General features: G+C 30.7%; 1 protein-coding gene across 2 annotated transcripts; it reads left to right on the plus strand.

Annotated features, from left to right (window-relative positions):
* The first annotated feature begins 4,839 nt into the window (after positions 1–4,839).
* On the plus strand, positions 4,840–11,671 carry LOC108338190 (SNF2 domain-containing protein CLASSY 2). 2 transcript variants are annotated; one of them, XM_017574938.2, is made up of 7 exons: positions 4,840–4,958; positions 5,623–5,759; positions 6,037–6,287; positions 6,694–8,232; positions 8,312–8,458; positions 8,844–10,775; positions 11,332–11,671. In XM_017574938.2, the coding sequence occupies exons 2-6, from the start codon at positions 5,705–5,707 to the stop codon at positions 10,770–10,772; spliced, it is 3,921 nt and encodes a 1,306-aa protein (XP_017430427.1). In that variant the 5' UTR covers positions 4,840–4,958; positions 5,623–5,704; the 3' UTR covers positions 10,773–10,775; positions 11,332–11,671. The 2 variants fall into 2 exon arrangements, with proteins under 2 accessions (XP_017430427.1, XP_052736974.1); XM_052881014.1 differs by lacking the exon at positions 11,332–11,671 and having other exon boundaries at positions 8,844–10,172; positions 10,252–10,372.
* Positions 11,672–12,493: the final 822 nt, after the last annotated feature.

Raw genomic sequence — 12,493 nt, forward strand, 5'->3', positions numbered from 1 at the left:
TCATTATTTTAAGCATAAATGAGTTGTTTGTGCATTAAGTTGTCAATGAATATTTTTTCCAATTGAAAATTGATGTGAAGAATTGTGTTAACCTCCTTGTGCAAAAGTTTGGCTATAGGTCACTACCTATTTGATCCCCACTTAATTGTACAGTCTGATTTTTAAGTTTTTGTTAGATTATTGATAGAGTTGGTTAAATATGTGGTAATTATTGCATGAAGTGATGACTTATTTGTGCATTAAGTTGAGAATGCATATTTTTTTCAATTCAAAATTGATGTGAAGAACTGTGTTGACCTCCCTGTGCAGAAGGTTGGCTATAAGTTTCCACTTATTTGATGCTGGTGATTTTTACAGATTTTGAGAGATTGATGATAAAGTTGGTTAATGTGTAGTCATTATTGCCTACACAAATGAGTTGTTTGTGTATTAAGTTGTCAATGAATATTTTTCCTAATTCAAATTTTAGGTGAAGAACTATGTTGACCTCCCTATGCAGAAGGTTGATTGTAGGTCCCTACTTATTTGATGTTTGGTGATTTTTACAGATTTTGGGAGGCTGATGATATAGTTGGTTAGATGTGTGGTTATTATTGCCTACATAGATGAGTGTTTTGTGCATTAAGTTATCAATGAATATTTTTTCCAATTCAAAGTTGATGTGAAGAACTATGTTGACCTCCCTATGCAGAAGTTTCGTTGTAGGTCCCCATATATTTCGTGCTTGGTCCTACCCAATTGTGTAGTCTGATTTTTAAAAATGTTGGGAGGTTGGTGATAAAGTTGACTAAATGTGTGATCATCATTGCCTGCATAGATAAGTTGGTAGAGCATTAAGTGTTTAATGAATATTTTTTCTGATCCAAAATTGATGTGAAGAATTGGGTTGACCTCCCTGTGTAAAAGCTCAGTTATAGGTCCCTACTTATATTATCCTTGATTCCCAATGTTATTATTTAAAGATTTTGGATCTTGTTGATAGAGTTTGTTAAATATGTGGTCGTTATTGCCTCCATAAATGAGTTGTTTGTGCATTTAAATGACAATGAATACTTTTTGCTATTAAAAATTGATTTCAATATCTGTTATGACCTTTTTATGCAGAAGCTTGGCTGTAGGTTCCCACTTATTTCCCCACCCAATTGTGCAATTATGTTTTTACAATTTGTGGATTATGTTGATAAGTTTCATTAATTATGTGGTTTGACATCCCCAAGTTATGAGCTTAGGTGGTGCATTAATATGAGAATTAATAACTTCTTTCATTTCTGTGACAAAATTATATGAAAGGAGGAAGACGACGGTATTGTCATCTACTTAACAATTGTTGTGCAGTACTACAATAACATAAGTGATACAAATAATAAAATTGACAATCTTTGGTTGCACTAGAAGTTCCAACAATGGAGGTGTGTGCATGTTCATAAACACAAGGTTGTTGGGAGGGATCCACAAGTTTACGAAGTATTTTCACAATTTTTTTGTCTACAAGCAGATGAGGTTGAATGATCGGTTTGGATGATACACATACGATCACTATCCCTTAATAGACCATTTAACATCATTATAGCTTTGGTGACCTACAACGGTTGTAAACGGAACTAGCAGAATTTATAAAAAAATCAATCATTAAAAAAAAGTTATTCAAAGAAAGTAATGAGTTTTCACTATTACACATTTACTTACCTTGCTTTCATCTTCTTGTGGAATGAAATCCATTGTTGTAAAAGGAAACCATGTACAAAAAAGAAGTGTGTCAAAAAAAATGAAACTTTTTACCCAACAACAACTCCTAAAATACACAACCACCAAAAGAACTAAGAAAAACATAAACTTTAATGAAAATAGTTTAAATAATGATAAAAACTCTAAATAATCGAACAACCTTAACGAAGAAGAAAAATATATGAAAACCTAAAGAACAAAGCACAAAAGCCCACATCAAACGAAACACACAAGTTTAGAAGTTGACCTCCACAAATGTTTAAATGGTGGTTCGGTGAACAACGCACATCTGGTACCTACTGTTTGATAACAAAGTAGAACCACCAAGGAATGAAGTTTCTCTACCAGAACCTCTACCAAAAGTGTGAAACCCACACCAATGCACGACAACACTTCAACACAAACATCGGTGGATCGATTAATTGCAGCAACGCACCTCCTCCAAAAAAATTCTCACAAAACAAAATCTAATTTCGAAAACAAAAATTAATTTTGAACCAAAGTAAAAGAAACTACAAAATTCAAATCCTACTATTAGATTTTCCATATAAATTTTTGTTTTAAATTCGAACCATACATATCAATAATTTTTTAAGACGTAACAAAGTTAAAATATTGTAAAAGAATGAAGTTAAAATATTATTACAATTTATATAAATATCGAAGTTGTTAATAAAAGCCTAAATATTTTATTTTAAACATTTCATAATTCATACTAAAAAGTGAATTTAAATTAGATTGATCACAAATTGTATTTTAACCAAATTTTATACTTTTCAAAAAAAAATATTTTTATTTTGTAATTGGATTTTTAAATAATGAATAAAATTGAAATGGAAAGTTTATATAATAAAACAAAAGAATTTAATATATGAACTACAAATGAAAAACATAATATAATTTAAAATAAAATTAATATTAAACAATTTATATGATATAAAAAGTATATTTGAAAAATAAATATTAATTTAAAATCGATAAATATTATTTTATATTATCTATCATTAATATAAATTAGAATACTTTATCATATCTATTTCGGTAAACAGATTTTACATGAATTTAGTTAAGTAACATTAAATATTATTTCAATTAGTTGAGTAACATTAAATATTATTTCAATTTGTTGAGTACCATTAAATATTATTTCAAAAGAGCGTGGAATTCGGTAAATAAACGAGAGTTGGAAATAAATGAGAAACATCGACATGTGTGATGAAAATATTTTCTCAAGGTTTTTGAGTGTAATTTGTATGGTTCCGAAGACTAAGAAATGTTGGTAATAGACACCTTTTCTGTCCCGCCTTTAACCGCGAATAAACAGCGTTCTCTCTCATACTACGATGCGAAATTCAAGACTTTCGTGTTCTTTTTTTCATAGTTTTCTCCGCTGCTGTGCTGTTATTTAACTTCACGGCTCACACCTTTTCAAGCACTACTTTACTCTTCTCTGTACCTACTTTATGCTCAGCTACTCTATTTCAGCGCATCATTACCTCCCATTCAGGTAAAAAAACTCTCATTTTTACTCTTTATTTCACTTCCTCAAATGTCATTTTTACTATTACATATGTTAATTCCATTTTTTTTATACTATTACATATATTAATTGCATTTTTCTTAATAATTTCTTCCATGGTTTAACAACAAATTAATTTGATGTTTATGTTTTTCTCTATAATAAACAGGTCATTCTTTGAAGTTTCACTTTATTCCATGAAGGGTAACATATGTTTTCTTTAAGTTCTGAAAATAAATATTTAAATGGTTAATATTTACTTGAAATTATTTATTTAATACAAGTGATTTTAAAACTGATCTTATTTCTATTTTTCTTGGTATAAAAATATTCATTTTATATTTTGAAAAATAATTCAAGTTCTTCTCCATAATAGAGGTAAATTTCAAAAAGAGACAATGAAATGTTTAGGTTGGTTCTTTGAAAAAGATTTTTATAATAGATGTTAGAAGAAGTAAATAGTCCATATCTACCGAATGAAGAATATTAATTTATTGGTATAAAAGAAACTCCTATCTTTTTTAATTTTTTTCTTATAAAAAGAGTCCACTTTATTTTGTCAGTTTATTCGTAAAATATAAATTAAATTATTCAAAATAATTTTACATTTTCATTTTTCAATATATGCCTTCCAAAAAGATATTAACTTTATTTCTTATAATATTTTTATTTCTATCATATTTTTATATTTCTTAGATTATGTTACACACACGTGCACAGATTCACGTACATATATATTTTATACTTATAAAATAATATTAACAATTTTTTCAATAAAATTAATACCATTTTACTTTTCCATCTTGAAAATACTTATCAATTTAAAAGTTGTGATTATTTTAAAATATTTTGATCATAAAAACATAATATTAATAAAAATCATTAAATTTTAAAAAACATCAACATTTTACTTATGTAAATAAAATCATGTATAGTCTCTTTAAACAATATATCAGTTAAATATTTTTAAAATAGTAAAAATATTCATTGAATTGGGAGATACACTAAAAACTATAAGCCAAATTCCTAAAAAAATATATACTTTATAAAAATATAATAATTATTCAAATAATTAAATACAAAATTTAAATTATTTATTTAATTACAAATCTCCTACATGTCACTTATAATTAAAAAATTAAATGAAACATGAAATTATTAATTACAAAGGAATAATTTTTGTTTTTATAATTATGAATTTTATCCATCTAATTAAGACGCAAATACTCAATTCATACTTACTATTAACTCCTTTAATAAAATAATCTTAACACACACATGCATCACAATGCAATTAATTATTTATAGAGAAATATAATTCATTATACAATATACAAATTAAAATAGAAAAAAATCTTAAGAAGTTAAGCAAACTATTCTAATCATAAATAATAAATAAATAAGTTATTTAATGGGCATTTAATTCTTTTAACATTATTTGATTAGTATTTATTATATATAATAAATTTATTCACTATCTTCATTACAAAATCTTGTTTGAATCAAAAGGAAAATATATTAAAAATTTAAAAAAGACATTTTGTAAACTTGAAAATATTTCACATCAGAATTTGTTGTTTTATACCTAGATATTGCCGGCCTCCATTCACTTCAGTCCTTTCTCTCTCTTCTCTGTTTTTTCTTTTTTTCTCTCTCTCCTGAGTTATGCTTGAAACCGTGTTTAGATTCTTTCAGAACCAGCTTTTCTCCTTTGGTAAGGATAGATTTTCTCACTGTGCTTTCTCTGCCTTTCCCAGAAAATCTAAATGCCCGTGACCATGGATACATTCCTTTTTTCAAGTCAATTTAAAGTCTATGCTGTGTTGATCATGATCTTAATCTGCTGAATATTTGGATATTTTTAGACTTGCTTATCAGAAGTAATCATTCTTTTGTAAAACAAGATAACATCTTGCCCTTTTTTTTTGGCCTTTGAAGGAACAGAACATCCATGCCATTTCTGTGTATGCACAAATGGGTATCAGAGATAATGATCTTTTTATTTGTTATTTCAGCTTAAAAACTCTTCACATATGTGATGTCTCTACTTCTTCTAACCAACACAGCATCATTTTGACACAAAAGTGTGTTATCCTTGTTGGAGAGTTGGTTTTAGGAAGATAAAAAACATGACAGGGTTTAACAGAGTTTTAGCCTATCTTCTTGTACTTCTCTTCGTAACCATCTTTGTACATATCTATAGACATGCATTTCTTCTCCTTTTTCAATGTTGGTTTTATTTATTGAAGGTCGAGAATACCATTTGAGAAATAAATTTTTTTTCTTTGTACAAGGATATGTACAATGGGATAATGCATATGACTCCTTTTTATTTGTTTGTCAGTGATTAACTTGTTTATTGTTTATTCTGTAAACAGATATGAAATGAAGGTTTATAAGTGAAAGGTTGTGTTCCTTGTACAACATTAAACCTTTCATGAACATAAGGCCGTCACAATCATGGGGAACAGAAAAAGACGGTTAGATCAAATCAAGCATCCATTCAATTCTCACCGTGAGCCTTTCTTCTTATTTTCTAGGTTCTGTTGATTGCCACTGTGCAGGACAACACAAAAGAAATAAAATACAGTGAACATATTGAATATGGAGCAGTTATAATTCCTTGATCAAAGAGAAAATGAACTTTAATTTACCAAACAAACTTAAACTTGATTGACCAAGTTTCAGTGTGACCTGGATATTGTGTACTATTTTCCACAACCATGTATTCTCAATTTTACATTCCTTGACAAAAAATTTAAACCAATTTTCAATTTGATTTTTGTAAGCAGCCTTTGAAGCAGTTGCCTTTGGATCATGGCAAGCTGTGGAGTTCATAAAGATTGAGGCAGGAACTATGTCTATACATTTTGTAGATAATCATTATATGGCTATGGAGAAAGGACCTTTGTCAGACATTCGGATAAGGTCAAGGAAAGCTACTTTATCTGATTGCTCCCGTTTTCTGCGACCTGGAGTTGACATATGTGTGCTATCTGCCCCTCAACAATCTAATGATTCAGATGCAGTTGTTATGGATCCTGTAAGTGTTCTTTGTCCTCTGAATTTTATACATTTTACCTCTTTAATCTGAGGTAATAGAGTTCCATAAATCATGAAACTTTTGACAGAATCTTCTAGACATCTATTAAGAGTTTACAATACCTCACATGGTCAATGCAATATAATTGTTTCTGTGTGTATTTAGGGCAGCTGTGGATAAAGGGAAATCAGTTTAATTTTGTGGTATCACAGAAACAGCAGTTAGATCACTTTACTAGACAGTCACTGTGGCTAATCCCTTTTTCTTTTGATTATTTTCTTTTCTTGTACATGTGTTTATTATTGTTGTTGTTACTGCTTTTATTACATGTTTTTAATTTGAGAATTTTATTTAGTTTCCAAATCGGCAAGTATGAGTTGCATTTTGTTTCTTTTTGGAACTATAGGTTTGGATGGATGCTAAAATAAGCTCTGTACAAAGAAAACCTCACGACTCTGAGTGCTCCTGTCAGTTTTATGTCAATTTCTATGTTCATCAAGGTTCACTTGGTGCAGAGCTAAGAACTCTTAACAAGGAGATTAAAGTTATTGGAATCAAACAAATATCCATTCTCCAAAAACTTGACAATATTGCCTGTGAAGATCAGCCCTATCGGTGGGCATCATCTGAGGACTGTTCCATGATATCACATACTAAATTACTTTTGGGCAAAGTGTTATGTGATCTTTCATGGTTAGTTGTTACCTCAGCTTTAAAGAAGATTTCATTTTGCCTGAGATGTCTAGAAGAAAAGCTAGTGTATCAAATTTTGGGAAGAGATACTGATAGCAGTTCATTGAATAAAGATTTTCACATTGATGTTGTGAATTTCAAAACAGAAAGTGGCAGTTTAGTACCCTTTGTTTCTCAAGTAGCTACACCTATAATTAAGAGGATTGATCACGTACAGGAATCCCATGAAGATGAACTATTGCTATCTTATTATGTTGAGGGCTTGCGGCGTTCTAAGCGTAGGAATGTACAACCAGAACGTTACATTGGTAGTGTTAATGTTGCTTCCGAGATTGATGTTGGTTCTTTCAGAAACAGACCACCAGTGAAGATAGACACATGGAAAGAAGAGGACGACGAAGAACTGCATATACCATTAGCATGCTTGTTTGGTTTGCAGAAGAACACTCCAGAAGGGGTTAATGAAAATCATCAAAAGGAGGCAAGCACCTGCCGGGAGCTTGTGATGCATAAGAGGAGAATGACTGCTAACCAGGAGGTAAAGTCAGGAGAAAATTATCATAATGAAGATCCAAATCGACTTGCTATTGTTCCTCTTCCCGATCAAGATGAACCGTTACTTGTTGAACATTGTGATGATTTATATGAAAAGGTTACTAGAAGTTATGGTCATGAATCCCCCGAACATTATTCCAAATATTATGATCTAACTAGTACCCGTAATAAATCGAAGAAGAACAATGATAAATTGTTAGCTTTTGAGACTAATAACCATCCTGCTAAATCAGATGATGTAGAAAAGACTGATGATTTGTCGTTGAGATATCATTATAGTTATGGTGTCCCCAAGTCAAAGAGGAAGAGTTTAAGTGGTTTAGATGATTTAGTAGATCTTGGAAATAAATGGGAAGGGATTAGATCCAATAAAGAAGTTCAAAAGAAAAAATATCATGCATCGTATTCAAGAAGTAGAAATCATGGAGAAGAAAAAAGGTACAGATATAAAGACAGAACCTTAAATGCAGCTGCCTACAAGGATTTGATAAATTCGTACTTAAAGAATATTAATACAAAATCTACTCAAGAAGAACCATCTATTACTGACCAGTGGAAGGAAAACAATACAACTAGTAGCATTGGGCAAAAGACAGAAACAGAAAAGCCTGATGAAGAGGATGCAGAAGAAGTATCTGAAATGGATATGTTGTGGAGAGAACTGGAAGTGTCATTGGCGTCATGCTATCTAGAAGAGGTGTGTGACCATTTGACCTTTGCTTTCCCCTATTTGTTTTAGTTTTCCTAAGACTAATTCACTTCAACTGTTTTATCAGGATTCAAATGCTGCTACTGTCACTGAGACTGTGGAAAAGCCGAACCAAGGCTGTCCACATGATTTCAGAATGAATGAAGAAATTGGAATTTACTGCTATAGATGTGGCTTTGTGAGAACTGAGATCAAATATATTACGCCACCCTTTGTAAGTGAAGTTTAACTTAGATGTGAATTTGTATGCAATTTCCTTCTATTGCAGTACTCTGCTTTATTTTCCAAGCATCTGGATGGATTCAAATTCAATACTCATTAATATGTATGTCTATTGCATGAGGCTCTTATCAATATGGGAGAAGTGTAGCCTTACTCCCGAAAGGGTTGAAGCTGTTACAAGGGTATTAGCTCAGCATTTTCATGTATAACAAATTACGAAGATATTTTTTATGTTTGCATTCATGGAATTTATATAAAGAAGTGTGATTTCTAGAAAGAGTAAATTAATTGCTGATGTTAACCTCATTCACCTATTTTGGTTGGATAATTTGTCTATTTTCCCATTCTGTGGCTGATAACCTTTTTGTTTTTGGTAGATTCAACATTCTTCATGGCACCAAGAGGAGAAGCACAGTGCTGAAGAAGATTCACGAACAAAGGTTGATGAGGATGATGACTTGGATCTTTTCCCCGCCCTAGAATCCCCTAAGGGACCTGTGTCTCAAGAAAATGATAACGTTTGGGCATTGATTCCCGAACTTAGAACAAAATTGCATGCTCATCAGAAGAAAGCCTTTGAGTTTCTTTGGAAAAACATTGCAGGGTCAATGGAACCCAGACTTATGGAAGCAGCATCCAAAAGAATAGGTGGCTGTGTGGTATCTCATACTCCTGGTGCTGGAAAAACTTTTCTCATCATTGCTTTTCTTGTGAGCTACTTGAAGTTATTCCCAGGGAAGAGACCTCTTGTTCTTGCTCCAAAAACAACCCTCTATACTTGGTACAAAGAATTTATCAAGTGGGATATTCCTATACCAGTGTATCTGATTCATGGACGTAGAACATACCGGGTATTCAAGCAGAAATCATCACCAGTTGTTCTTCCTGGAGTTCCCAAGCCCACTGATGATGTCAAGCATGTTTTGGATTGCCTTGAGAAGATACAAAAGTGGCATTCACACCCGAGTGTTCTGATAATGGGTTATACTTCATTTTTAACATTGATGCGTGAGGATTCAAAGTTTGCACACAGAAAATACATGGCTAAAGTGCTGAGGGAAAGCCCGGGGATCTTGGTTCTGGATGAAGGGCACAACCCCAGAAGCACTAAATCAAGGCTGAGAAAGGCTCTGATGAAAGTTCAAACAAAATTGAGAATACTGCTTTCTGGTACATTGTTTCAGAACAATTTCTGTGAATACTTCAACACTCTGTGCTTGGCAAGACCAAAGTTCATTCATGAAGTACTGAAAGCATTAGACTCCAAATACAGAAGGAAAGGAAAAGTGGCGAAAAAGGCAAGTCATTTATTAGAGTCACGGGCCAGAAAATTCTTCTTAGACAAAATTGCCAAGAAGATTGACTCTGATAAAGGTAGGGAGAGGCAGCAGGGTCTAAAGATGTTGAGAAATGTGACAAATGGATTCATAGATGTTTATGAAGGTGGGAGCTCTGACGGTCTACCTGGTTTACAAATTTATACATTGTTAATGAATTCAACCGATACACAGCATGAAATTTTGCTTAAACTACACAAGAAAATGGCCAAGTGCAATGGTTACCCTCTGGAATTAGAGCTTATGATAACTCTTGGTTCAATACATCCCTGGCTGGTGAAAACAGCAGTGTGTGCTGAGAAGTTTTTCACTTCTGAGCAATTGATGGAGCTAGAAAAATGCAAATTTGACCTGAAACTAGGGTCCAAGGTAAGATTTGTTTTGAGCCTTATCTACCGTGTTGTCAAAAACGAGAAGGTTCTGATATTTTGCCACAACATTGCACCAGTGAAGCTATTTGTGGAATACTTTGAGAAGTACTTTGGATGGCTAAGAGGTAGAGAAGTGTTGGTACTAACTGGGGAATTAGAACTGTTTGAAAGGGGGAAAGTAATAGACAAGTTTGAGGAACCTGGTGGAGTAGCAAAGATACTTCTTGCTTCTATTACAGCTTGTGCTGAAGGCATTAGTTTGACAGCAGCTTCACGAGTTATTATGTTGGATTCAGAGTGGAATCCTTCAAAAACCAAGCAAGCCATTGCTCGGGCCTTTCGGCCTGGTCAGCAGAAAGTTGTTTATGTGTATCAGCTTTTAGTCACAGGCTCATTGGAGGAAGATAAGTACAGAAGAACCACTTGGAAAGAATGGGTTTCAAGCATGATCTTCAGTGAGGCCTTTGTGGAAGACCCTTCTCAGTGGCAAGCTGAGAAGATTGAAGATGATATACTCAGAGAAATGGTTGCTGAAGATAGGTCTAAATCATTCCACATGATCATGAAGAATGAAAAAGCTTCTTCTACCAACAAATAAAAGGTAAATTCTCTCTCTACTTCCTCTTCTTTACAATGTTTTTGCCATAGATATTAACGTAAAGAATTACGGTACCATTGTACACTTTTACATTCATTTTATAGATAATATAAGGATAAAATAATCATAACAGTATAAATTTTTGTAATTTTCTGAGGGTAGTAAAAAATAGAAAATGATACTGCAAATAAATGAAAAAAATTTAAGTGTATGAAAGAATAATTTTTCTAATGGAAAAATCATTCCTTCATTTATATATTTTTAAATGAAAAAGTGTATGATTGGAAATGACTTTAAGAACTATTTTAGTTCAAAATATATTTTTTTATTTTATTTATATTTTAGAATGTGTAATTCGAAATATAACATTTATATTATGAATTGAATTGGAAAATCTGAAATATATTTGTATTTCAGATTATGTAATTCAATAAATTTTTTATTTTGTATTATGAAAAACAAAAAATTATAGGAGTGTAGATACAGGAGTGCAACAAGAAATAACCTATTATGCTTATTGGTTGACACTCTTCTTTTTCACTTTCCTTGATTAACACAGGACAATTGGAAGCTGGAAAAATAATAGCCCAAGCCCACATCTCAACAAGTTTCTTTCTGGAAAGCCCAATAATTATTATTTTTTAATTTTCTTCATTTGGGCAGACTGTAGTTTTTTTATTTATTTAATTTGATAAATTGGAGGTTTGATTCTACCAAGGGATAGGTAGTGTGGTGGAGAATCATACTCCAACGTGATTGTGACCCCATGGGAAAGATGCAAGTGGAGCGAATTGAGTGACATGTTGGTAAATTTTTAAAATTTAATCTCTCCCTTTTTAGTGGAGGTGAGTTTGATATCCATCTTGCTTAATTTAACAAGCATAGCTGAGAGCTGCTTATTTCTTGTGTATTGGGAAAGTAGTTTAGTTAGAGATACTAGTGAAAATAAAAATAACATGTGTTTTGATTATTTTTATAATATTAAAATTTTAATTATAAATATATAAAAAAAATATTTTTATAATTTAACTGTAGATAGTTTTTATTTATTTTATAAATTATTTAAAAATGATTAAATTCTAAAAAAATTATAAATAAAAAACCGTTAAATTTTAAAAACGGTCCCATAAAAGGTAAAATTGAAAAAAATGTTAACACAAAAGATAAATCATCTTTATATAGTAGTATATGTAATTATAAAACTATATTTAAATAATTTTTAAAATTTTATTATAGGTAATTTTTTTTAGATAATTTTTTTATAAATAGTTATTTTAGTTTAGAAAATAGTTAAATTTTACGGGGGAAACATTAGAATGAAAAAATGTTTAATTTTTTTTTAAAAAAGTAACAATAAAATTGATAAAATAATTATTTTGATTTAAAAAAATACTTAAAAATTAAAATTTGAAATAAAATGTGTACTTCAAAAAAGATAATCATCTTTATATAATGGTATAAAGTATAAATAAAATATTTTTCTTGCACCAAATATGAAAATTATCTAAATATTAAATAATTTTTAATAATTTAAAATATTAATATTGATAATTTTTTAATCAATTTTAAGATATTATTATTTTTTATTAAAGTTTGTAAGAAAAAATGGTAGTTAATATTAACAAAACTTTTTTTTAATAGACTAATTATTTTTGTACAATATGGAACGTCCTGTTAATCAGTGTTTTGTCAATCAGGTAATTGATCCATCAAACCCAAAT

This window comes from Vigna angularis, chromosome 7, assembly GCF_016808095.1.
Source record: "Vigna angularis cultivar LongXiaoDou No.4 chromosome 7, ASM1680809v1, whole genome shotgun sequence".
NCBI classification, from domain to species: Eukaryota; Viridiplantae; Streptophyta; class Magnoliopsida; order Fabales; family Fabaceae; genus Vigna; species Vigna angularis.

Coding starts and splice junctions, on each gene's coding strand:
- LOC108338190 (XM_017574938.2), top strand. CDS start 5,705: ATGGGGAACAGAAAAAGACGGTTAGATCAAATCAAGCATCCATTCAAT. Junction 5,760..6,036: donor GCATCCATTCAATTCTCACC/GTGAGCCTTTCT, acceptor TTTTGTAAGCAG/CCTTTGAAGCAGTTGCCTTT. Junction 8,459..8,843: donor AATATATTACGCCACCCTTT/GTAAGTGAAGTT, acceptor TGTTTTTGGTAG/ATTCAACATTCTTCATGGCA.